Source organism: Symphodus melops, assembly GCF_947650265.1.
Source record: "Symphodus melops genome assembly, chromosome: 12".
Lineage (NCBI taxonomy): Eukaryota > Metazoa > Chordata > Actinopteri > Labriformes > Labridae > Symphodus > Symphodus melops.
Window position 1 is genome coordinate 4,218,614 of NC_136702.1, and position 27,049 is coordinate 4,245,662.

The 27,049-nt window shown below is 40.2% G+C and overlaps 1 protein-coding gene across 1 annotated transcript; it reads left to right on the top strand.

Moving 5' to 3' along the window:
* Window positions 1–17,997: 17,997 nt before the first annotated feature.
* creb1b (cAMP responsive element binding protein 1b) lies at window positions 17,998–26,539 on the top strand. The gene is made up of 8 exons (XM_079358159.1): window positions 17,998–18,241; window positions 20,603–20,721; window positions 20,882–21,028; window positions 21,147–21,247; window positions 21,536–21,690; window positions 21,974–22,156; window positions 22,371–22,524; window positions 22,717–26,539. The coding sequence occupies exons 2-8, from the start codon at window positions 20,617–20,619 to the stop codon at window positions 22,859–22,861; spliced, it is 990 nt and encodes a 329-aa protein (XP_079214285.1). The 5' UTR covers window positions 17,998–18,241; window positions 20,603–20,616; the 3' UTR covers window positions 22,862–26,539.
* Window positions 26,540–27,049: the final 510 nt, after the last annotated feature.

The window sequence follows — 27,049 nt, forward strand, 5'->3', positions numbered from 1 at the left end:
AACAAACAAAGACGATTGTTCCCGTCACAGATTAATTTTATTAGTTTTCAGACCCCTGAAGGTAAAACTCATCAATATTTAACAAGAAAAAAATGTGTTGCAGAAATATTCGTCCTCACCTCTACCAAACTCTGGCATCAGATTAATCTCGCAAACCCTCGAGGGGTCCCGACCCCCACGTTGGGAACCCCTGCTTTAAGTATGTACGTATGCCTCAGGCTGTAGCTTATTTTTGGCGACACTGCACACCTTATCAGGTCCCAGGCTTCCATCATGTATTGATTTAACTCAAAATAAATCTCCCTGCATTGCCTCAAGACGTCAATATTAAGGCAGCTGCTTGAGAAGCATTTTCAAAAGGGAATAAAGGAGCTCTTAAATGTTTCAACAAATCAGAAAGATACAAATCATATCTGCCACATTCAATATTGAAATGAAGACTTTGGAAATGGTGAAAGGTTGGATTGATTTTGTTCTCCTGTTCTCACACAGGTTTTGAGGGATTTGGGACTATCAGCCATGTTGCCTGAGCTGAAATGGGAGAAAGGTTGTGTGTGCCAGTAAAGAAAGCATGGTGCAGATTCTGAAATATGAAGATGTCCCCTGTTGTCACAGTGGAGGAAAAGAATGAACCTGCTGCGTTTTAAAGTTTTATTTTACAACTCCCAGGCAGCTCCGTTGACGAGTCAAAAGTAATATCCACCTTACCTAACACATCACTGTTTTACTGTTCTGAAGCTGAAGTTCTTTTTTTCATCATTGATGTCGTGACCTTTGATCTTCCTGAACTTATTTTATTCAATCGTATCTTAAGACTATAAAGTAAATGTAGCATTATAAAAACATAACGAAAAACAGTTTTAATTGCAAATTAATGGCTTTTTAAGTGTGCGATTAATCATGATTAACTTTTGAAATGCAGCAATTAATCGTGATTTCTGTTTTTTGAAAATCCTTTCGACTGCCCTTATTTAAATTTGAAAGCATTAGCTGAACCAGAGCATTCATGTCAGACCAGTTTTTTTTCTCCTTTTACATGTTCTTCTCGGTGCATTTCCTCACAGTATGTGAACCCAATCTGTCTTTGTGGACGGGGTAAAATAGTTATGATGCACTCTCAGGGGTCAAAAGGGGTCACTTTTTTTCTAAAGTATAGTTTAATACGATTAAACGAAATTATATTAAAAAATCCCAAATTTTACTTTTCAGTTCAGTTCAACAATACCTAATTGAGCAAGTCAGTTATTTTAATAAGATGACTTGAGCCAGAGATTTTTTTTGTGTCCTGTGCGAGTCCATCCAGGTGCACTCTCTCCCATACTCTGAGATTGTGGTGGTGTGTTTGTGGGGGTTGTGGTGTTGTTAGCAGGTGTGCGTCATGCAAAACACGTAACAAACACACCAACATGCACAGATGGCCAAAATCTCTGGAGTATTTCATATGCACATGTGTAAACAGACACCATGCAGCAGGAATAGCCAGCGACTGGAAATGATGACAAAAATCAGGAATACTACTAAAAAGCTTGTACCCTAATATTTTTAGCATGATTAACAGTGCGGTTAAACAAAATAATTCACAGAAGGAGGTCACTGCCTTTGCAGAAAGGGTCTTTTTACTGCATTCATCAAAGTAGATGATACAGTTAATTCCATGACCAATTTTCTCAGATCAATAATTATACTGTCCTTGACATGATAGTGGATGCTTTTGCCTATTAAAGCTCACAACACTTTACCAGCTATGTATTTTGTTTTTTGAACTTTGATAGTAGTGCATGAACTAATTCCAGACTACCTCTTGGCCTTATATTTGTTGATAAAAAAAAAAAAATTGTCTGTAAACTGTCTCTTTTCAAATCAACTACATTGAAAACGATGAGTCTGACCTGCAATCTCAACCTGTGTGCAGTGAGCATAGAAAAATGAGTGGCGCTGATGTCAAGCAGTCTGCACAAAACTTCGGCTGTACGATTGCCTTACATTGCCTCGTGTCGCCTTTTGTCTTGGCCAAAAAGTTGCACTTGAACACATCGTGAAGCCATCATCCAAACACCACATACATTCTGCACATGTGTCCGAGGAAATAACTCTTCATGCCAGCAGATGGTGGCAGTCCATTGTTATGATACTATATCAACATTTCTCACCGCTGTAGGTCACTGGAAATATAGTCACTTCTAATTGATAATAATGTCTTGGAAACATTTGAAAAGAGCACTGGTGTTGTCAGGTTGGTCTTTTAGTGGACAAAAGAAAAGTAGAGGCCGAGGCAAAAAATAACAAGAAACTGCCCTAAATGGGTGAAATGGATACGAAAGCAGCAGGCTCAAGGGGCTTTCCCAAATCTGTGTTGAGAGTCTGCATGAAGTTACATGAAAGATCCAAACAGCCAATCAGAGTGATTCCACTCACCATCCACACCGAAACTAACCAATGCTGATTCAATATTTGAAAATGGCTGAAAGAAGGCAAGCGTGTAGCGACAGAGCTGGTGGTCCTGACCGTATGATGAGGTTGTGTAAGATAGAAATAGAACTTTATGTGACACTGTGGAAAGAAAATAACTTTTTACGTGTCATTCTTAACCACCTTATCAGGTAAAGCCGAGTCAACGCTTGAAAATATTGTCCTTAATTATATCTTAGGTCCATTTATGTCTCACAGAAGTGTGATTGGGTCTTGAAGCAAAAGTTTTTAATGGATAATTCAGACTCAACATCACCCCTGTTCAACAGTTCATCATAAACAGCCCTGTAACCCTCAACGACAAGCTCTGATTGGTTGTCACTGCTGTGGTCTCACGTCTTTAATTAACATATCTGTGTCACAGCGGTGCATGTGTGTGTGTGTGTGTATGTACGTGTGTGTATGCTGGCAGAGGAGTGTGAAATTGGCTAATTAACGTGACCTCCCTTTGATCCACGGAGAATACACACATGACATCTGAATTGGGCTGAGCCGGAGGGATGGGAGGCTTCCTGGAAATGTGTGTGTGTGTGTGTGTGTGTGTGTGTGTGTGTATGTGTGTGTGTGTGTGTGTGGATCCAAGCTTGCTGTAGCTTTGAAAACTTGTTTTAACCCTGTGTTTACCCTCAAGATTCAAAACAGCAACATGGGGCGGCGTTTTTAATGATCAAAAGTTGAAGATTTATTTTCTTGCTTGGAAGTTAAGTAAAGCTAAAGGTTCAGCAAAACCTAACACAAAGGAGGAAGTCTTATCTCAAGTGAACACATTCATAAGTCTTCATGCTTACAGTGTTTATTTGAACCTATTAATGTACTTTCAAGACTAAAAATATCTATTTTCTTATCCTAAATGTTTCCAGTAATTTTGCCTGTGACAGAAATTGCTCAAGTTTCGAAAGCTATGCCAATACTATAGCCTTATATTTGATGGTCATTTCTGCCAGATCAGGCCGCCATTTACCTTTCTTACCTGTTATGATCAGCTTTGGCGATCGATGTATTTTAAATAAGAATGATTACATGATTATCATCAGAAAATGTTCCAAAAACGAGACTGTTTATCTGAGGTACAAAATTAATTCTGATGCAAAACAAAATCGTTTTGTTAAAACCCAAATTCAAACCTTAAAAGTCATTTAGAATAAATATTGACGTACATTTAAACATACCTGGTGTTGTTTGACTGTTGAATGGCACATATTATAATGTTTCTGAAGGTCTGGGAGCAAAGCAGCGTTGAATAGGAGGAAATAACAAATAAGCTGTTCTGCATGCACATAGCTGCACCAGATGGAGGGAGTTAAACACAAAACAGATGGACAATGAACTGCTTCATCGCCCCAATATGTACAAACCATATTTACTACTGCAATGTGTTTCCTCCACCAAAGATACCGAGCTCAACAGCAATAATTTCTAAAGAAAACACGGTTATCAGTGTCATTATCAACATCTCATTCCTCCCAGCATTAGTGCTAAGATTATTTTACACATGGCCAGTTATGCCAGCAATAAAGAAACTGATATACTTGTTATGTCAGAGAAATATGGTAGCAATTCTGTCATTTCTGAAACTGGTGGATTCTGAAAAGCATTCAACTCAGTTAATGGACATGGATTATTTTGTCATATTACCAGGTTCTTACCAAACAATCCTGTTTTAGTCTGAACTTTTTAGGTAAATACATATAAGAAAAGGTACTCATGAGGTCTTATAGTTAAAGTCTTTTGAAAATGTAGCAAAATGTCCTACAGCTTCATTTTATAAAAGGTTAATATCGTAGTTAGGACCATAAACAGGCCTTTTCTTCTGACTGTTGGGAATATACATTTGTGTGTTAAAGGAAAAATATTTAACAACTACTGGTTACAAGAATTGTGTTGTTCTATGATGACTCAAAAAAGGACAAAACAGTTCCCAATAGGCCAAAACGTCTATTTAAAGCACAGCTCAATATTCCCTAAACATTAAGTATAGTCAGCAGTTCAGTGCCTGCTGGCCCTGTCCATGGTGCTGAATTAGACTTACTGATCATCAGACAGTATTGACTTCCTTATCCTACATTAATACCTGACAATCGACACATCACTGGGCATTCCTTACAAACTCTCCAGCCATCTATACTTACCTTGATTAGACGCCTCACCAATACAATGGGACTTTTTTTCAGATTTTATTTTTTTCCTTTTTCAACATTGAGGGCTGACACTGAAATTGGTTTTAAGTTTCTTTGTAATTGTTTTTTTTTCATTTGCAATATCAAAATTACTACCTTTCAAAACCATAACATTCAAAGTTCCATGAATTGTACCTTGAGGAACTCCGCAGCTGAAAAACGCATAAAAATAAAACGTGCGCAACTTGTACAAAAATATTTTTAATTCTTCAGAGGGAAAACAAATCCTCAGTGTTCAGATAATAGTTTAAAAACAAATAAATGTTAATATGGATTTTACATGTGCAGTTTTTTGTTTCACTTTTGACTTCCTGTTTTTCACCTGTAACACAGTTTAAACAGCAACCAAAGATACAATATAAATAACATTGTAATAATTCACTTGTTGTATCCAGGGAAGTTGAATCTAAAGCAACATTTTAAAAAAGGCATTATTTATATGAATGTAGCATACGTGATTACTCCTTGTAATCATACTCTTGCATCCTAACTTTAAAGTAATTTCAATCATTTTTGTATGTAAGTTGTTTTCCAACATTTGATAGTTTCCAGTGGGTTTTGTTTTTCATTATTTGCAACAGATCTAAGAAGACCTTCTCCCAAAGAACTGTTTTAAGTGTATTGTCTTTGCCTTCAAGTCTAATCTTTGTCCCATTTAACACCTTTCTGTCCTCTCTTTTTTCACTTTAACTGACTGCTGTACCTCTTCATCTATTTTAGGACTGCTCACCTCTCTGTCCTCGTCTCTACTTTAACCTCTCCTCGTCATTCCTCTTTGATCTGCCCTTTTCCTCTCCATCCTCAGCTCAGTCTGTCCATTCTCATCCTGTCTCTCCATCTCTGTCACATCAGGTCTTCTCTGCAGTCTCTCAATGTCTCCTCACAGCTTCTTCACCTGCGACTCTGTCACACTGAGGTCTCTGCTCTTTCTGTCTTTTTTTCTTTTTCTGTTCAACTCTGCTGTTTTCCCTCCCCCCGTCCCCACCCCCCTTTATCTCTCTCTCTGTTCCCCTCCATCACCTCCTGGGTAATGACAGGGGGACAGGTGGAGACCAGACCATCACTACCACCAGTCCGTGTGTGTCATACACACACACACACACACACACACACACACGCAGATGGTGGACAGGGGTCCCTGCCGGCCAGCCTGTCTGTCTGGTGATGGGGTGTTGTTGTTGTTGAGTGCACTCAGCCACACATGATTAGCTAGACAAACACACACACGCAAATGTATTCCCTTCTACGTTGCACATATGGGACTCAGCACCAAAACAAGTCACCTGCTATTCCAGTCACACACACACACACACACACACACACACACACACACACACACAGAACAGTATAAAGGAGAATCATAGGTCTGCGAGAATGTCACTGATTATGTATCGTTTTATTTCCTCTGTCTTGGATTTATGTAACAATCGCTGCTTATTCAGCTACATTAAAGTCAGGTGAAATTACAACACATTTTTAAACCTAATTTTTACAATAAGTTAATTAGCAGTTTGTGATATTTTGCCTGTTTATTATATTGAAGCATGTTTTTATGTATTCTAAAAGAAGGAATTATTATTAATCCTTGATGAATGGTTTTTTATTTTTTTTTGGGGGGGGGGGGTTAATCAGTTTTGGCGACCACTGTAAGATGGTGTCCCTCTCAAACTGCATGGCCTTAACTTGTTTTCTTACATGTATGTTGTATAAAATGCAACGTGGTCACCTTTGACGTGTGATCGTTGGTTCTCTGTTTGAAAAAAAAAATGGTTGCTGGTTGAATAATTGCTGCTTGATCTATAAGAAAATGTTCTTTAAACAAGGCATCAAGCAGAAAGTTGGATGACAGGAAAGCAATACATAAAGTTAAAAAAAAAAGAGAGTGGGGTCATCAGATCTTCAGCTTCATTTCATAATGACCATCAAGGAAAAAACTGTCCTGCTGTGTAACTGATGAAGATGCTGTTCTATATGTCCTCTCCCCGCTCTGCTCGGTTCCCTTTTTTTTCAAGCATCACAGATGACAACACACTCACAATCGTGTCTCTGACATCCAGTGTTGTGTCACCTTGACGTCAAAAGTTGTTGACATGTGTCAGATGTTTGTAACAAGGTGGAAATCTAGAGGTTGGGGAGGTGAAGGTGCCTTTAGGAAATGCAGAGAGGAAATGGGATCAGACTGTGGGTGTAACGTGAAGCCTCAATTCTGACAAAATTAAAGACAAAAGTTAAATTGTATTGATTCTTTGTAGTGTTTTTACCAAAATTTGCCTTCACAGAATCGCTGTAAGAACAATGTCACCAAACACCCCTCCCACCTCCATTATACTGTTCCTGGAAGACTATTCCCCTGTTAGTGTATGTGCATGTGTTACCATGTTGGAGCATGCGTGTTTGTGTGTGTTTGGTCACCAGGGAATATGAGAACAAAGGAGTGTCTTCTTCTAAAGTTAGCGTCATTACACAGTATGTTGGCTTTATTTACTGGAAATATGTTCATTGTTCATTGCGTGGCGGCTGATGGACATGATATATTGCTGTTCGATGTCAATGTAAGACATCAGGGAAATATTGCTAACTACAGACTATACTTTTGGTTTTTGCTTGGTTGAAGAACAAGATAAATCCATTTATCAATCATTTAAGAAAACCGAGTAGATACATTTTCTCAGTAAACATTCAAGAAACGAATGATGGTGTGCTTGTGTGTGTGTGCATGTGTGTTTGTAACTCGTATCTCTTCTCTCCACAGTACATCAGCAGGAGCTGTCAGATCAGCATCAGGCCTTGCCAGTCAGATTAAGGATGTTACAGCAGCAGCATCCTGGCCGGCAGCCGAGCGGCAGCAGATAGATTTCACAGACTCTCTGTTTATCTCTCCTCTGACTCTGCCTCCGTCTCTTTCTCTCTGTCTTCTGTGTCTCTGCAGGACTCTAACGCTCCGTCAGCCCAGGTCCCAGGGTTGAATGGAGGTGAGCCGAGCTAAGTGGAGAGGTGACTGGACAGGTGGTGCAACGCCACAGTTTCGCCAAAACCAGCGATGAATCATAGTGCATGGAAAGTCCCATTATAGTTAAAACAAATAAATAAATCATAACTCAGCCAGGTGGTGCAGGAGCAGGGAAGCAGCAGACACCGATGAAGAAAGTGGAAAGGTGAAATTTAAAAAGCATAATTTACTGGTGGAATAATTTGTGTTAATACCTAATTTAAGGGTAAATAAGGGTTACCTCAACACTCACTGCCAGACTTTGCCAGACACACTTGAAGAGAAAAAAAAAAGTGTCTCAAATGATGCAAAAAAAAAAAAAAAATCCATCTGATGAAATGACGCAACCCTAAAGCACAAGCGGAATTCGAAATGAATATTTTACTGTGAAGCTTCATTCAGTTTACCTTTTTATACCATATTTGAAGCACAACTTCCTGGTACTACTTTCCGTGTGTGTAAGGTCATTTCTTTCCTGTTCTCAGTATATGTTTATGGCTCTGCAGTATAATGAATACATCACATAAGCAGGCATGTTCATTATCTGTTTATACCAAAAACTCCTCGCTGAATCTGACTATCCTGTGAGTTTGTGAGACTTCATGTGAAACACAAATCTGCAGTCATTCTTAAAGCTCCTTTGTGAGGGAATATGATATCCGTGCCAGTCTGAAAACTGTGCACAGCTACAGCACAGACGTTTTTTTACCGAGCGTGACACGACCCTGTGAAGGTCACTCATCCATGTAAATAATATGGCATCCGCGAAACAAACACACGCTGACAAACACACACAGAGCAGGACAGCGATACAAAGACTCACGAGGGTATCAGAGTATCAGATGTGAACATGAATAAATCCATAAAGTTGCTGTGAAATATGAGACGATATGTGTCCCGAGAGAAACAGTTCATGGTCAGAAACGCAAGCTGAAATTTAAATGATATACACGCATACCCACACACGCACAAAATGCAAACAGCTACAGCAAAACTGAAGCATGAATCAACTTTGACATTTTTTTAAATGAGTATTTAGACCAGAGTATACAGATATAAAAAGTCAAATATGGTAAAGTGCCTAAAGTATTAAAGTTTGGTTTCTTCTTTTGTCTGTGCTAGTTTATGTTAAAAAAAAAGGTTACAATGCTACATGACTAATGTCAGAGATGATAGCTCATGATTCACAATCTCTATAATCTTGAGGAGACCATCTTTGGGCAGTGGGTTGCTTTTCAATCAAAAAGTTGGCAGTTTGATCACCAGTCAAAGTTTCCTTTGGCAGAATAATGAACACTGAGTTACAAAGCCAACCGTGTGTAAAAGTGTTTTGTACTGTGAGCAGATAGGTACCTTATAACAGCCTCTGCAGTCAGTGTGTGAATAACTGTGTGAAAGGAAGAATGACACATGGAGTGAAAAGACACTTTCAATGGTCAGAAAATTCAAAAGGATATATAAAAGGTCTCCGGTTTATCTCCACTGGTAGAGCAGGCGCCCCATGCACAGAAGCTACAGTCCTCATTGTAGAGGGTAAATGGTAAATGGACTTGGGCTTGCTTTTCTAGTCTTGGGTCAAACCTACCCATTCACACACTGATGATGTATAGTGACCATCAGAAATAACTTAACAGTCAGGGCGCTGGTGGCGCAGCGGCGGCCCGGGCGGCCCGGGTTCACGTCTGGCCTGTGGCTCCTTTCTCGCATGTCTCTCCCCGCTCTCTCCCTTATTTCCGACTCTATCCACCTTCTTCTCTCTATAATAAAGGCAAAAAGGCCAAAAATAAATCTTTAAGAAAAAAAAAAAAAAGAAATAACTTAACAGTCATACACATTCACAGTCATATGTCGCCGACGGAGCAATTCAGGGTCTTGCCCAAGCACACATCGGACATGTTGTTGCAGGAGCTGGGGATCGAACCCCCACATTTACACATTCAGACCTATATTCAGAGAATGAAAAACTCACAGACTTTCTGAAAAAGTTCCTGGTCGGAAGTTCCGATCCAGGGATACTCGATTCTGTTCCTCTGGTACTTTTGAATACTGCTGTTTAATTTAAGCACTGATGTCATACACAGTTAATGTAGTTAACCTGAAACAATGAGCTAAAAGAGGCCAAAAAGGTCCATTAGTGCTGAAGAGCTGGTCATAACTCACTCTGGGGTTTGTCACCTCAGTGACCCCTTATACATAAGATTAAATGTCACTAAATGAACACTGGATTTTTCAGCTTTAAGTAAGTAGGATTTGCTATCAGTGTAGCTGTCTTAATGTATGCTATATATATCTTAGCATCCTCATTCATATATAAGTGCTGATGTGTTTGTGTGCAGGCTGTGAAAGATGTCTCAGCCGTCCATGCTCCTCCACTGGCTCCATGAATAATGCAGAACTCACATCTTCATGCCACTTCCACTCCCCTCCCTCCGTCCCATTTTCTCCTCCCCCTCTGCCTCCCTCCTGTGCCATAGTAAAAATAGAACCGCAGACCTGCAAGCTCTCGCTCTGGTGTTTACACCATCATGACCCTCCTCCCCGCTGCTCTCTCTCTCTGCTGACAGTCGGGTTATTACTCTCATTCATCTCGGCCCGTTCCCTCTATCCTCCACGGGAAGAAACAAGAGGAGAGGTTGTCGGGCCAGACTGGGAGCATAGAAAAGGTCCTCAGGTAGCACATAGATGCTTCATCTCCATATCTTTATTATGTGTCTCATAAAAATAGCCGTGCTAAGGCCTCCGCTGCTCGCCTCCTCTCTCCTCCCACTCCTCCTCTGCATGCACTCAGACTCTGCTCAGGGGAAATGAGCTGCTGCTCTTCCCAGACATTAAATGTAGAAATGAGGATGCACAGACGGAGAAATGAGAAGCCTGCTCCGTTCTTTGGATGCAAAGCAAAGATAAAGTTCATTGTCAGTTCATGAATGTTCTCATCAGGGATATAAGACGTGGAAAACCAACTTAGACCCAGGCGTGTAGTCGAACTGAGTTGGTTGAAGGTGCTTATTGACGTGAAAATCACCAACAATTTCAAAGCAGCAAACATTCTTCTTGCAAAAATGTACTAGATGATGGAGTTGGTGTTTCTTTTTGCAAAGCACACCAAAGTTAAATGTGATGCAGATAAAAAGAGTTGAGGCAGATGGCTGCTCAACATGAGTCTGGTTGTGTTCGAGGTTTCTGCGTCTTAAAAGAAAGGCTTCCTTGCCACTGTAACTTTAATTCATGTTGCCAAGTGCTGTGCTCATGTTGGATTGATGTCGGGTCTTTGTAAATATAACAAACAAACCTGCTCCTCTTGTACCTGGTCTTGAGAAATATTTGTTTTGAATTGGCACTTTACAAATTCAGACTGCTCGATTGATAATTAGCTAGCTAGCTACGACTGAACTAATTTGTCAGGAATCAGTTTCACAAAATCAATTATTTCTAACCAAAAGCACATTTTGTGAAAAGTTACAAAAGTAGCTTCTGTACTGTACGACAAAGTTTGTCGGCATAGCAACCGTAACCAAGGGAAGCAGGGCCTAGAAAAGGATCTTTATTTACATGGGAGTCTTTGATCTTCAACAGGTAAAGACCCTGCGTGTATCCAAAAGTACAGAATGATTGTTTTTGCATTAACAAACTGGGGAACAACCACCTAGTTAGCAAACATTTTCTGTTACCTAGACTGTTAACGAGACAAAATGGAAAAATGATCAGACTAATATGCACTTTATTTAAAAAGGTCTCTTGCTTCTTAGTGTCTCCTCATCCTCCTCCACTCTTTAAAGGTCACAGAGGAAACAAGGAGAAGATAGATGGAGCCGACAACACGAGGGGTTTCGTGAATATCAATAGATTCCTCTTATGAAAAAGGTGTTGGAAAAAGCTCTGCCCACACATGATTCCCTCAACACACAAACTCTTCACACAGCCGATCTGTAGCTGAGAAACAATGAGTGTCAAACTGTGACTTTAGGTTTGTTGGTAGGAGTTGAGTAGATTTACAACTGAATGTGTGCCGTGCAGAGAGACTAGTGCAAACAATAAATCTCTGACAGACACTGTTTGAACCCACGAGTCAGTTCAGAAAGCACAGAGAGAGAGAGAGAGAGAGAGAGAGATGCCAAACGTGGGAGCGAGAGAGAGGGTAATGGTAATTTATTGGCTGGAGGCCCAAATTTCACGGATTGGTAACTTCAAGGTGACAACATGTTAACAGATGTAGTTTGTCGTATATTTGAAAGTATGGCGTGTAGGGTAATGCTGAGTCGTAATTTTACTCCCAAAATAAATCACCTCCACTTGCTGTGCATCCTTTTATAGGATCACTTTTAACGTTGCACCGAATATACTTTTTCCAGGGAACATTTGGAGCTGTCCTTTAGTCCCAGTTTTGAATCTTTTGGACAAATAAAGAGGCACCTTTAGCTCTTCAAACTGCCACTGAAGAAATTGTTTTTGGTGACGCTTTAACACACATTATAAAAGCAAATGTGCATCTACATTTAGCCCTTCGGGTTTGTGTGACTTAGATTTATTCAGACTTATTTAATGTACATGATTAAAAGCATGCCTTAGGGCTGTCAGTTCCCAACCAACTAATTGAATGAATGTATGATAATGCAAAGACAGTTCACGTATACATTCTCAGTGGGAAAAGCCGATGTGAGCAGGTGCAAACTGCAGTTATAGATTAATACTTTATTAGTTATTTGTGAAAGAAAACAAGGTTAAATTCCAAGGCCTGACTAATATAGTAATTTGCATCCCTTTGCAAGTAATCCTTTGAATGTTTTGCCAGATTTAAAGAAAATAGAGATTCAAACTAAGGCGAGTAAAGAGCACTTCTTCAGTGTCTAAGCAGAAGATCTGCAGCAGCAAACAAACACTGTGCTGAATCTACATTCACAGCTTTATTTGAAGGACAACAGAACAAAACCACATCTTTGAAAAGAGAACGCAGTCTGAAACACGTTGATAGAAGTGCTGGGAGGAATCAAAGCGCGGTTTTCGGACCCTTTGTGAATATGAAACATATTGCAGACAGACTGTCACACCTTCTCTTTGACCGTCTCCCCCCTGGCAGCTTTTTTAAAATTACCCCCCGGACATCCAGCGGCATCCAAAGCCTTTCAAAGAGCTTTTAGTTTGGCATTTGATTGCCTGCTCCCCTTTTCTTTAGACATGTCTGTGTTCCCTCTTTTCTTCTTCTCTTTCATGCAAAACACCTCAGCTGCTGAGAGGGACTGTTGGAGGAGTCTGCAGTTAGTCAACGGGGAGAGGAGAAGAGAGGAGATAAAATGAGGGAAGAAAGGAAACGAGGAGAGGAGATAAGAGAAGAGTATAACAAGAGGAGAAGGGGGGGAGAGGGGAGGGGATGAAAGAATTGACAGACAAGGTTGAAGAGAGGAGGAAAGGATAGAAGATGGCGGGAGAGGAGATGAAGGAGAAGAGGCAAGGGAGGAGACAAGATAAAGGGAGAGAGGAAAGAGGAAGAAATGAAGGGAACAGGGACATGAGCTCTGAATTTTTTTGCAGTTGATGTTCATACATGCACCTTACCCGGACATTTTAATACATTTTCAGGAATGTGAAAAGGGGGTGATGGTGAAATGAAAGAATAAAGGAGAGGAGACCAGAAGACCAATGTAAAAGAGAGGAGAGACGAGAAGGGAAGGGGGAGGGAGAGAGAGAGAGAGAGAGCGAGAGAGAGTAACATTTGGGAAAATGAAGTAGATGAATGAAAAGAGGAGAAAAGTTGAAAGGGGAGGAGCACCTGGAAGGAGAATAGAAAATGGAAAAGATGAGCAGAAATGAGGATGCGAGGAGTAGAGGAGGCAGGGAGATAGAAAAAGATGTAAGGGAGGAGAAAAGATGAAAGAGGGACATGAACGATGGAAGGAAGGAGACAAGGGGGGAAGGAACAGAGGAGACATGAAAGGAGTGTAGGAGGGGAGAAAATAGTAGACAAGGAGAGTAAAGCAGAGAAAAGAAGATAGAAAGGAAGGAAAGAAAGAAAACTGAGTAAAGGAGGGACAAATGTAAGGCCGTGAGACAAGGAAACGAGAAAAAAGGAAAGGAATAAGTAAGTAAAAGATAAGAAAGGGTTGTTAGGTGATCAGATAAGGGGTAGAAATGAGGAAACAAGAAACTGAAAGGGAGACAGGGTAAGGAATCGAGGACAAAATTATAAGGAGAGGACAAAAGGTGGAGATGAGAAGGAAAAGAGAAGAATCAAGGAAGGCAAAGAAAGGAGATGAGGAGACAAGAGTGCAGGAAAAGGAAGCAGGAATACAAAGGTAACATGGACATTAAAGAAGCGCAGAGAAGATATAAGCAGAAAAGAAGGAGAAGAGGAGAGAAAGGAGACAGACCGGAGGAGGATGAGAAGCCAGTCGTTCGGGGGGGGGGGGCACGGCGGGGGAGGTTAAGGGGGGAGCTCCTCATCCCTCTCTCCTCCAACTGAGCCTCCTTCCTCAAGGTCAGTAGAACACACACACACACACACGTCCACTTGCACACATGCAGGCAGGTTGGCAGACATGGCACAAACACACATACACACACACACACACACACACACACACACGCACAAACACACCACATTTAGTCGGGCTCAAGTAGAAAAGACGCCGTCTGCCTGCTTTTCTCTCCGTCTCTCTGTACAAACCAGCCAAGTCTCAGTCAACCATCTGGAGATAAAAACACCATTCTTCTCTCTCTCTCACAAACACACACACACACACAAATGTACCGACTGTGTGTTTATGATAATGGTCCAAATGCCTCTATTGATTCTTTCTCTTTCTGTGTCTGTCTGTGTGTGTGTGTGTGTGTGTGTGTGTGTGTGTGTGTGTGTGTGTGTGTGTGTGTGTGTGTGTGTGTGTGTGTGTGTGTGTGTGTGTGTGTGTGTGTGTGTGTGTGTGTGTGTGTGTGTGTGTGTGTGTGTGTGTGTGTGTGTGTGTGTGTGTGTGTGTGTGTGTGTGTGTGTGTGTGTGTGTGTGTGTGTGTGTGTGTGTGTGTGTGTGTGTGTGTGTGTGTGTGTGTGTGTGTTACATGGAGTCACACTCGAACATGATTCCCCTTTTGGGCAACATTCACTGTCAGATATTCAATGCCTATTGTCTGTACGTCTGTTTTCTCCCAATATGTTTTCCTACCTCTTTCTTCTTTAGCTACGTAACCTTTCTAAATATTCACAAACATCTTGCTACAAAGGCAACTTTTCACAGCTTCTCGTCAAGCTGTCCAAATCCCTCTAAAGCTTTTTTTCACAATTGCACTCTAGAAAATTTCTGGTGAACTGACCTGAAACCTTCCTGAGTTGGTTGTTCACACATGAACCTGACAGTTAAAGACTGTCTGTGACAGAAGGCAGCGGTATGGGGGGGGGGGGGGGGGGGGGGGGGGGGGTCTCCTGCTATATAACGCTATGAGAGAATCTTTGCCTTTATATCAATTCAACCTGACGCTCCACACGTTCACAATGTCAACCAAAGAGCGGTGAATAACATGTTGGCGTACAGAAAACATAATAAAGCAAAGAAGCGCTTTCATTATGTGTGTATGAAGAGCGTACCTGAGTCTCTGGTCGTAGATAACATCATCACCTCAACGTCATGCAAAACATGTTCGTCGGAAAAAGTCTGAGTAAATTCAATCAGTTTACTCTGTTTGAGTTCACACATGCAGCGTTTCTGGGAGCTTCGGAAGAATTACCGTTGTAACGTCATTAAAACTACGTCCATGTTTTATGCAATCTGTGATCTGTATTTTACATTGTGATGGATTTTCTTGCTGGACAGAAAACCTTTGATATCTCCCTGTAGAATTCAAATGCCAAAACATTTCTGACATCAATGTGTTACCGCATCATCAGCGTAAAAATATATATCTTTACTTAACTATTGATTCCCTTCTTGACATTTCTTTAGAGGTATACCACTCCATTTATAAAAGCTACCTATACGAGCTACCTCAGATAGTTGACAATATTAACTCATTACGGCCCAAATATTCCATACTAGGTAAATCTGCCAGGAGTGATGGACCCCATACTTGTTGTGTTTTTTTGTCTTCTCTGCTGCTGCTGTTGCAATGAATGTTTCAATGTGAGCTGTCTGCCTGAAGTATATGTCTAACTTTTGAAGATTGCTAATATACTACCGTGTTTTTTTTTTTGTTTTTTGTTGTTTTTTTTGGGGGGGGGGGGGTTCATTTATAACTGTAAAATGGATTTTTCTCCTTCAAAAACCAGAAAACAACCAAAAGCCGACCTCTAATGGGACACGGATAACAGTCTTCTTCCCCCCTTGCTGTAAAATATTCCTCCCCTCTTGTTTGGGTCAAATTGTCCCCCCCCCCCCCTTTAGCCCTTCGTTCCTCCTCCCCTTCTGATTCTTTTTTTTTATTTTTTTATAACTGGCTGCAAATTCACTGCTGTTCATTACCCAGGCAGGGTCAATTCCCCAAACAATGTGTTTGGTGTCACAATAAAAAGGGTGTTTTTTATGGCGTGTAGCCGTAAAATGCTATTAAACAGATAAAACACAGGCAACGAGCATCAGGAGGATTATAAAAGGAATTGCCTTGATAAACTCCACATATCTGCGTGATGACACACCAACAGCTCCCCTCGCTCTGTGGCTGGGGAGGAGGAGGAGGCACAGACTGAGGAGCACATGGTCGTGGGGTTTTCATGGCTCTACAGCGCCACCAGCTGGGGAAGTTTAAAATAACAAACTGCTTCTTTTCTCCTGTCTAGCTCTGGTTCCTGGAAAGACAAAAAATAGATCCTGGATAATTACATGTGATTTTTTTTTTTTTTTTTTTTTATTGCTTTAATTGTTGAAAGCGTGAGAAGACCGGCATAAAACAGCAATCCAAACGAAAATGAAAAGCCTTGTGTTTCTCAATTGCAAAAAGCCTCAACATTTTCCAGACTTACATAAAAGATTGGGTTTTTTTCAGAGTCAGTGAAAGCTTGTTGTAGATTTCCTTTCATGGCGTGTTAGGTGTTTCTGAAGCACAGTCATGTGTCAAAAGAAGGTCTTGTATAACTAAAGGGTTAAACTGTGTGCTTAAAAATGGCACATTTTGTCACTTCCACAATTGTAATGTTGACTTTTTCCTTCAGAGTAATGTTTCGATGTAAAAACCTTTGAGTCAAGGTTTCACATGATCTTGAAAAATCAATTTTAAAACAATGTGGGCACAAAAAATCTGAGGACAAGGAAATGGTGGGAGGGAGCATGCATGTCTGAGGTATCAATCAGTCCACTATGTCAGCATTGGCCTCACAAGGTCTAGGCTGGGTTGTGTTCAGCATTTTAGGCAAATGAGATATAAAATGTTTTCTAAAAATGTGTGGAAAAAAACATTAATACTAACACATGATTCATGTGGAAATAAAGAAATAGAAATGATGTACGCCATAAATTGTGGGTCAAATTGAATTTGATTTGAAATGTCTTGCTGATGCATGGTAGATAGTGAAGCTACTTTACATTGCCATTAGCCACTGTAGAGAGCCTAATATGTGTTTTACTCTACCTGCAGAGCCCTCCTGCTGAATGTATCTAAAAGGTCTTATGGCTCCCTCTGGAGGTAAGTATGAGAATTGATTCACGAAATAGGCCTCTTTCACAACAAACGTTTTGGTTTACCATGAAAGGCACAGATTGTTCACATCAGCAGTGAATCTGTTCTCTGTTACAATGAAACCAGCAAAGAATGAACAAAACCAGTCCTGAATCTGAAGCAGCAAAACCGAATTCATCAATCACTTGTTTAAATAGCCTACACCTGCTTTGCCACCATGATATCAATTATGTTCTTCAAAAAATATGTTTTCATTTAAAAAAAAACAGCCATCTAAAAGTGCATAAGTAACTGCATGGATGTGATACCATCAACTCTCAGCAAGAAGGTCCCAGGTTTTATCTCACCAGGTATATATAATTGAAATGATAAAACAGTTATTTGAACATCAAAAAACATACACTGGGTCCAACACTTGTTTTAATATCTCCTGTCAACCTTTTGTTGGAGTACATCTTGTCAGCTATATAGGCCACAAAAAAAATCCTCAATTCTGTTCTCCTGATAAAGCTGAAATCCGCTATCGAACAAATTAGTGTTACACTGGACCAAACATACCTCACTGTGGGATAATCTCTTGGGGAAAAAAATAGAATTCCTTAAGTCACTTCAATATTAAACTAATGATGCTTTAAAAAGAGAGAGAGAGATAAAGGCCCATTTACGTCTTAGAGAACAAAAAGCCAACTATGCAGCTTTCATATTGAGGTTGTTTTCCTTGTTTTTTTTAACTGTTTTATAACTGCTTACAGTGAAATGTGTGTATTCCCTCAGACTCTTTACGAGGCAGCAGGGAATCGTTACGTTCCGTTTCTCCTCGGTAATCTCCGCTGCTCCTCGTTCGCATCTCGGGCATTTCCGACCACTGTCGCCATCTGCTTTCTCGTCCTTCTCCAATCTCCGTGTTGTTGTTCCCGGTGACGCGGCGGAGGTGTAGCCTGACGCGGGCTCTTACGTGTCGGCCAGAATAAAAGTGGAACTCCGGAGGCCCCGGGAGTGACGAAAGGAGCCTGTATCGGTAAGGACGGAGCGTTGTCCGGGGGCGCAGAGTGACGACACGAAGCCGCAGAAAGTGTCGGGTCTGGTCGGGTTCGGCCCGAAGGAAACAAAGAGATCATGGCGCCGCTGTGTGTTTGTAGCAGGATGGAGGGGAGGGGGAGTCTGCGGCTGTTTTGGGAGAAACACAGCAAATGTGTGGATTTAGAGTTAACCAACAGGCAAGATTAGAGTGTTTTCACATCAGATGATCTGTCAAAACATTGTTGTTGTTTGTCCACTCAGCTGTCACATAATGACATAACGATAACAGCCATGTGTTTTGCGCACAGAGTTGCGCCGTTTTCTTTCCAAAACATTGAATGGAAATCAACAATGATATATTGACTTATTTCGGCTATATTCGCTGAGTTACACTTTTTTGTTCCCATTATATTTTTAGATACAAAAATCTGCTTATAAAGCCGCTACATTAATACGTAAAGATCGTGTTTGCATTTTCCATTCATTCGGCGTCGATAGAAAACGGCCATTGCAGGCCTTAGTTTTGTTACACGATGAAAACATAAATTGAGGAGGCCTTAAAGTTTAACACCCATTTTGTTTATGCTGTAACATGAGGTTTTTCAGTCTTTCTTTATGTTCTGGTGTGTGACCGGTCCTGCTGTGAGGGGGGCGTTGCCCGGCCATGTGGCTGTGCTGTCACACACACGGAGCATCCGAGTGATTTTTGAAAAGCAGAGGGAGAAATGTGTAAAGCCAATCATGCAGCGGAGAGAAGCTACGCACAGTGTGAGATCATTGAGCTCCGAGAACAACACGGCACACATCAACTCTCACTGTCACCGCCTGAAGTCAGACAGCCAGGGATCAGATCCACACTGAAGCTTCATCTAGTAAACATGCCTGTCCTGTGTTCAGCTTGTGTTGTATCATGACAGATTCATCTGAACTCATTAAAAAAAAAAAACAGCAAATCTTAAAGATGTTTCTCTCCTTTGATTTTGTTTCTCTGATTGTATAAAAATACATTTTTTAAAGTTTTATTGGAAAAAAAAAGTCTCATTTACTTAAAACTTATTTATTTTTTATTTTTTCATTTTATCATTTACACAAAAAAAAAAACACTCCGCTTATTTTCAATTGGGGAATATCATTATAACCAGAGAAGAATCAGAAGCAGATTCAGATTTGCACATGCATATCAAGAATGTATCCGTGTGTTTTGGTGTAAAGGCTTCCACAAACATATACATTAAAATTAAATTCACTTTTATATTATTTTTTAAGTTGCCAACAAAATAAATGACGTCTGAAACATTTACAATAAGTTTTGTTTTAAAGTGCAATGATGAAACGGCTGCAAGAGCTTCAGTTTGTGCAGAACACTTTCCATGATGTCCAGAGGAGGGGCGAACACGGATTGAAGTAGCAGGGAGACCCGTTATGAGGCCCAACGATACGATATTATCACGACTCGATCAAAGTAAAACCCTGTGAAAATCTCACAATCTGACCTGCTGATATTTCAGAACACACACATGACGACTGAACAATAGCAGCAGTGTTAAACTACTTGTTCAAAATAAAAATGTTCAAACCCCAAACACATTTGCTATTAATAAAATACAAGTTTTGATACTTGGTGACTATAAATCACAATACTATGCTGTATTGTGTAATACGACATACTTTCTAGTTGTAGAGAAAATATTTCATGTACATATTCTTATGTACACAGATAACTTCCTTGGGAGTATCGGATAGTTCCTGTTGGCACGAGGTAGTTCCCTGTGAGCAACAGGAACTTTTTTCTCTCGTTATTTCCGCTCTGAAAGTGAAGACGCTCAAAACTGGAGCGAACCTCTAATGCAGGGAGAACTCTCGTGTTTTACAACCTGCCTAACAGGAGCTGCAGATCATCACACAGTTTTCAGTCTCTGTGTCAAAACTCATTCTTCTCTGGTGTTTATTATTAGGTACCAACCAAAGACAATAACATACGTACATTTTCTCAGGTACTGTACTTATAGTGTACGTAATAACATTCAGAGAAATCGTAAAAGGAGGACTTTAGGGGAGAAAGATGTGTTTAAGATTAAATGTCATTTTCAGCTGTTTCCTCATATTTCTTCATGCAACCTACTTTTAGGTTTGCATGTGTGTGATGTATGAATACATTACAGTATGTTACCTAAAGCAAACTTTGCACCTTGTTTGTGTAAGGCCATTTCTGTTTCCTGCACATTACAGGTGTTTTTACAGTGTGCATGGTTTGCTGAGGGTGCGGCTCACAAACCACTGGGCACTGTGACACTACATGTATGTCCATGCTGTGGCTGCAGCTCCATAAAGACCAACCGCTCGTCTTTCTGTCTTTTAGCTGAAGTCTAACCAATGAAGATGGAGTCAGCAGTGGAGGCTCAGCAGGGGGCAGAGACTGCTGTGACCGAGATAGAGAGCCAGCAGATCACTCCGGCACAGATTGCGACCTTGGCTCAGGTAACAGAAGAGGAGGGAGGATGATGACATCACTCTAACTGCTTTTCAAGACCTTTCAAAAGGGCCTTTTTTTAAAAAAAAAGTCATAAATGGTTTGAAAAGTAGTTCATGTTGAATTGCACGATACTGACGGTGAGGTCTCATCACTTCTGAATTTCAGGTTTCCATGACAACAGGCCACGTCTCAGCAACAGGTCCCACCGTAACGCTGGTTCAGCTACCAAATGGACAGACGGTTCAGGTCCACGGAGTCATCCAGGCTGCACAGCCGTCTGTTATCCAGTCCCCGCAAGTCCAGGCTGTACAGGTAACACACTTGTGCGCACATGCATACACACACACAAACACACAATAGCTTCTTAAAGTGTTTTATATGACACCGGTGTAAAGATTGTTTGATGCATTTCTTTCTTCTCTCATTGCAGATCTCCACATTAGCAGAGAGTGAGGACTCACAGGAGTCAGTGGACAGTGTGACTGACTCCCAGAAGCGCAGAGAGATTCTTTCAAGACGCCCTTCATACAGGTCATTTATTCAGCGTGTCTGTTTGCCCTTTCAGTAAACCATTATAGCACACAACTTCATGCATGTTACAAAGCAGCACCAACAGAGATTCTTGTTGTATCTGTTACCTTAAAGGTACATTATCAGGTTTTTTTTTAGTTACATTCAATAAAAATGACCTTTTGTAATTCTTTATGATTCTGTCTCCTTTCAATGAGCAACAAAGGACATTTTTCAAACTCAGTCGAACATTTCGGGATTCAAATTTGATCAAGCTAATACAACTATCTTCCGTTTTTTTCCAAACAGAAAAATTCTGAATGACCTTTCGAGCGACGCTCCGGCGGTCCCTCGTATCGAGGAGGAAAGGGCTGAGGAAGATTCATCTGCTGTGGCCACCACGCCTTCAATCACCACAGTCACTGTCCCCACACCCATCTACCAGACCAGCAGTGGACAGTACAGTAAGTGACAGATGATCAGTGGCGCAATGAGGATGTCATTTTATCACTGCAGTTACAATCGTGACCCCAAAGTCCTGCTGTACTTTGTGATGAGTATCATTCAGCCTGGTTCGCTGGCACTCCTCATTCCACTCTGTTTAAGCTGAGTCACAGAACATTATTTATTGGCTTATCACTCATCAAATAAGTTCTTACCCCAAGTACAAATTATTTATTATATTAAATTTTAGGAATACAAGACCTTTATTTTAACGAGTATTATCCTTTCCTTAATTGCCCACAGTTGCAATCACACAGGGTGGGGCTATTCAGCTTGCTAATAACGGTACAGATGGAGTCCAGGGTATTCAGACTCTGACTATGACTAACGCAGCAGCAGCTCAGCCTGGAGCCACCATCCTCCAGTACGCACAAACCAGCGACGGACAACAGATACTGGTGCCCAGTAACCAGGTGGTTGTCCAAGGTGAGCATTGGTTTTACTCATATCTTCTTCTCTTTGAAACAAAAAAAAGTGAGTTATCTTTATAAGCTCCTCCTTATCAAAGAGGAAACGTTTGAATATTTTTATTTTTCAAACCAGTCAGCAAAACAAACAGATCCAGGTTTCCTTTTTTTATATTTATTTTTTAATTCAGAGATTAAATCTGATGTCCACTTTCTCCCAATCAAACGTTCAGCTGCCTCCGGTGACGTTCAGGCCTACCAGATCCGAGCAGCCCCTGCCAGCACCATCGCCCCGGGGGTGGTCATGGCCTCATCCCCTGCCCTCCCCACTGGGGGTGCTACTGAAGAAGTCACCCGCAAAAGAGAAGTTCGCCTCATGAAAAACAGGTATGAGCAGATGGAAAATATATGTTACATCCCGTTTAGAGTATCTAAAACGGTGTCTCATAGATATGTTTCAGGGATCACAAATGACACTGCAGGAAAACATTCAGAAGGTTTAATTCTACTTTCTCTAGGCAACTATTCTGTGAGTCTCCCTAAAAAGTAAAAAGTCGTATGGTGGTTTCTTTCCTGCAGAGAGGCAGCCCGTGAATGTCGCAGGAAGAAGAAGGAGTATGTTAAGTGTCTGGAGAACCGAGTGGCCGTCCTGGAGAACCAAAACAAGACACTAATCGAAGAACTGAAAGCCCTTAAAGACCTTTACTGCCATAAATCGGAGTAGCTCCAGTCTCCAGAACAGCGAGCTGGGCTAAGTAGCACTTACGTTTCTTCAGATACTTAGACTGTTTGATTCTGCCGGCCTGGCCTTCCAGTTTGCACATGACTGGCTTGTTTTTAACAAAGTCTCCCTAATCCAGTTCTGCTTGCACTCTTTTCTCCTCGGTACGCTGTCAGTATGAGGGTCATTTGAAAAAAAAAATAGGCAATATCTTTCCAAAGAGTACTCTGGAAAATATCAATCCATTGAGCAAAGTGCTACCTGAAAATGTAAAGGCTAAAACATGAGTTCAATCATGTGCAACCTTAACAACAAGATCAAATTAGCTTGAAGGAACAGTCGCCTCACACACCTTCAGTCACAAGCCTGCGTCCCAGTGTTATAGATTTGGCTGATACAGATGTAAGAAAGGGCTGCACGGCAGTGCAGTGGTTAGCGCTGTTGCAGAGAGGTTCCTGGTTTGATTCCCCGTCGGACAGGAGCCTCTCTGTGTAGAGTTGGCATGTTTTCCCCGTGCATGTGAAGGTTCTCTCCAGGTTCTCTGACTTCTTCCCACAGCCCAAAGACATGCTCGTAAGGTTAATTAGTGTGAGTGTGAGTGTGTGTGTGTGCGCGCATTTGTGTGTGTGTGTGTGTGTGTGTCTATACTGTATGTCAGCCCTGTGACTGACTGGCGAACAGACAATGGTGTAGTCCGCCTCTCTCCCAATGGCAGCTGGGATCTCCAGCCCCACGTGACCAAGAACGGGGAAAGAGACATAGATAACGGATGGATGATATAAAATATGTGACTGTTTACACAATACAGCTGTGACAGGGATGGTAGATATACGAACCATCATTGTTGCCATGGTTACATGCAAGTTAATCTACCTTGTGCTCCATTTTAGACTAGTTGTTGAACTGTGGACCAGAAGCTTCTTTTAAGGCGTTCTGATATTTGATTTTATGGGCACCTGCCAAATATAAATGGGAAGAATGTTTTCACATTCTTCACATTCACAGACTCAGCTTGTGAGAAACAACTTTAATTATTTATCCTGCAGAAGCCCTGAGCGTGTGAACCCATGCATATGATTTACGCGCTTTTCTTGTGATGATGAGTCATTTCCGGTTGTTTTTCTTGAGATCTCCTTACGCTTCTGTCAAATCACTAACGTTCAAAAAGCACAAATCAAACATACAGAATAGGATTAACTTACCTCAGTAGTGTGGGCAGTGGCACGTCTGTCTTGTCACAGTGACAACAATCCTTTTGTTTTATTTAGGTTGGAAGGAAATGGTCACGTTAAGATTGTGAGAACTCAGTCAAGATGTCAAGAAAAGAAACTGGAAATACTCATTTTTTCTGGAAAACGCAGGCAATAAAACATATGCTTGTCCACTTTGGACTGATTCTGTATCAACTTATGACAAAGGATGTTGTTTTTTTCCTCACACAATCTGTTCCTCAGCTAAAGCTCTGGATTCATGATTAGTGGAGCCCAGTCAGCTGCAGTTAAAGGCTCAGAATGAATAATGGATGAAAATGTTTTCCCAAAATATTCCCACTTGTAAAGCCGACTCTAAAACTCACATGGCAAATACAAGTCACCTTGTCGAAGTGTTTTTACAGATGCTACCAACTGCCAACCTTAAAGAAAGTGACACCCTGTGTGTCATCAGAGACAGGACGTACTTCAGTGTGACATCACACTTTTTTCAGACTTTCAGGTGCCGTCATCGCTAAGATATGTAAGGGTTGATTTAGACCTCCCTGCTCCTGTTGTTCGCTGTGTCCAAGATGTTTGCAAACTGAGAGTGGAAAATGTTGCCTCATATAAGAGGGGAGAGTGTTGTCTCAAAGAATAGAGAAGAAGATCCAGGTTGTACCAACTTGCACAACTATTGAGCAATCCTAAAACCAGAGATTTACATGTTTCCATATTTAAACTAGTGTTCGAGTTGAGGTCAGTCATCATCTCATCGTGCCACAGTAAACTGTCACTTTCCATGACATTTAGTTCATTTACGTGTTTTAAAATATTCTGTCTGTTAAACGATGGTAAAAAAAAAAAAAGAGAGACACAAGAAGATTGCTGATTGTTTTTTTTTAAATATGTAGCAGGTTGGATTCTTAGTAAAAATCTACAAAAGATAAACTACATAAGAAGAACATGAAAGATCCAGAGATGTGCTGAAAAAGTTTGTCTGAGAGGATAATGTACCTATTAGTCTGTTTATTTTTTATATTACTGTATATAGACTCTACAGCATGTTGAGATGGTTTCTGTTTATTTAATATAAAAAATGTTTGAATGACAACTTTGAATATTTGTAATATACTTTCATGTATATATATATATATAAAAAATTCTGGACGAGTGTATTCATGTAACCTATCAGGCCTACAACCGTCATGGCAGCTAAGTGTATAAGAAGAGGCCTTTGTTGGAGGTGTAATGTTTTGAAGTGCTGTGCTCTGTGTTTGTCTGTAGAGAAGAGCGAGTGTGTCCCCAAAATATTCCCATTTTATAATTAACAATTTAGTTTATTCTACAACGTCGCATTACCCCGATATCTTCATCCACATGTGACTATGTTGTATCTACATTGATTCTGATGTCATGAAGGTGGACATGTTTTTAACCTCTTTAGAATAATCAAATGAAAGCACAAATTGTCCTCCCACTCGAGCCCTTTCTGTGTTTATTTGATTTTATTTTCATTTAACTAATTTTACTTTTATAAAGCATGCATGTTACTCAAAGATCAACCAAAGTCATTGCTTTTTTTTTTTTTTTTCAAAAAAGAAAGTTGGGCAATCGCTCAGATAAATAGGATGTCTGTTTTTTTATCATGTCTTTACAATAGCACTGTCTTTTTTTTTCTTTTCTTTTTTTTACAAATTTCAAATATTTTGATATTCTACAGTTCCTATTATATATAGAGTTTGAAGGAGTTGAATCAGCTACTCAAGTCATACTGCACAGCACCTCAGAGACTTTAAATAGATCATTTCATATTGACCCAGAGCACAGAAGTGTCTGAACTGTTGGAGTGGTGTAGAGGAATCTTTGAACCAAAATGCAATGTTTGTTCAGTTTTAGTACATTTTAAGGAATGGACTGAAGTCTGAAAATGGTCCCACTGATAGGCATGAAAACTCTCTGAACTTGGTGCCATATTGATAAATTGTTCACGGAGGGTGATGGGGGGTGATCATAGGGGCCTCCTGTAATTTACACATCAAGTGATGGTGCTGAAAAATATGAATAATGTTTTTGTTGATTTGTGAGCTCAACTTTGTGATGTGTAATCGTTCATCAAAAACAAAGGTGTTTTCATTTCTGTGCCATGATAGTTTATATACTCAAAGGGCCTCATTTGTGCATGAAACATATTGTTATCCATGTGTGTAAAAGTATATATAAATATATATTATATATTATTTCTAGAACAGTAATAATGAATTTTTTCTAACTTTTAATGTGATCTGTTTATATTTGAAACTTTTACACGTGAATCAATTGAAGATGCTATGTATTGTATAATGTCCTAGAGAGAACAAGTTACCAAATGATGATCTTAGTTTTGACATCTTATAAAACTCTACCAGCTCATTATGTCAACGTGCTGTTCTCTGACTCTTCACTTTTGTAAACACTATACTATGTTGCGATAAAATTCTCTTGAAGACTGTTATGTATTTTATTGTACGTTGACTGGATATGTTTGATATATGACTTGGGAAATATAAAACAATACAATCCAACATTTATAAATTGACTATGTATTGTTTTTAAATCTTTATTTGCAAAATAGTATGTATGTTTTTCTTTGCCTGAAAGTTTTCGTTACGTGACGCAATATGACGATTTTTGCGTCATATAAAACAAAACTTTCAGGCAAAGGAAAAACCTATTTTTCTCGTCTCAGGGCTTAAGCTTAATACAAATGGGTGAAGTATCCCTTTAAAAATTGTAAGGAATGCAATTTAATTAAACCTGGTACTCAATTTAAGGCAGGGTTGGTAATTTTCTCCTGATACACTTTCTAAGATCTTAGTTGAAATTGTCTTTAGATCCTCACAGACATAAATAACTCATGTGCTATGAAAAAGAAATGAGGAAAGTCTGTCATCTGTAGTTTTTGAAAGCATGTAAAAACTTCGACCAATGTCTGTCCTCAGATTAAAAATGGTATCCAGTA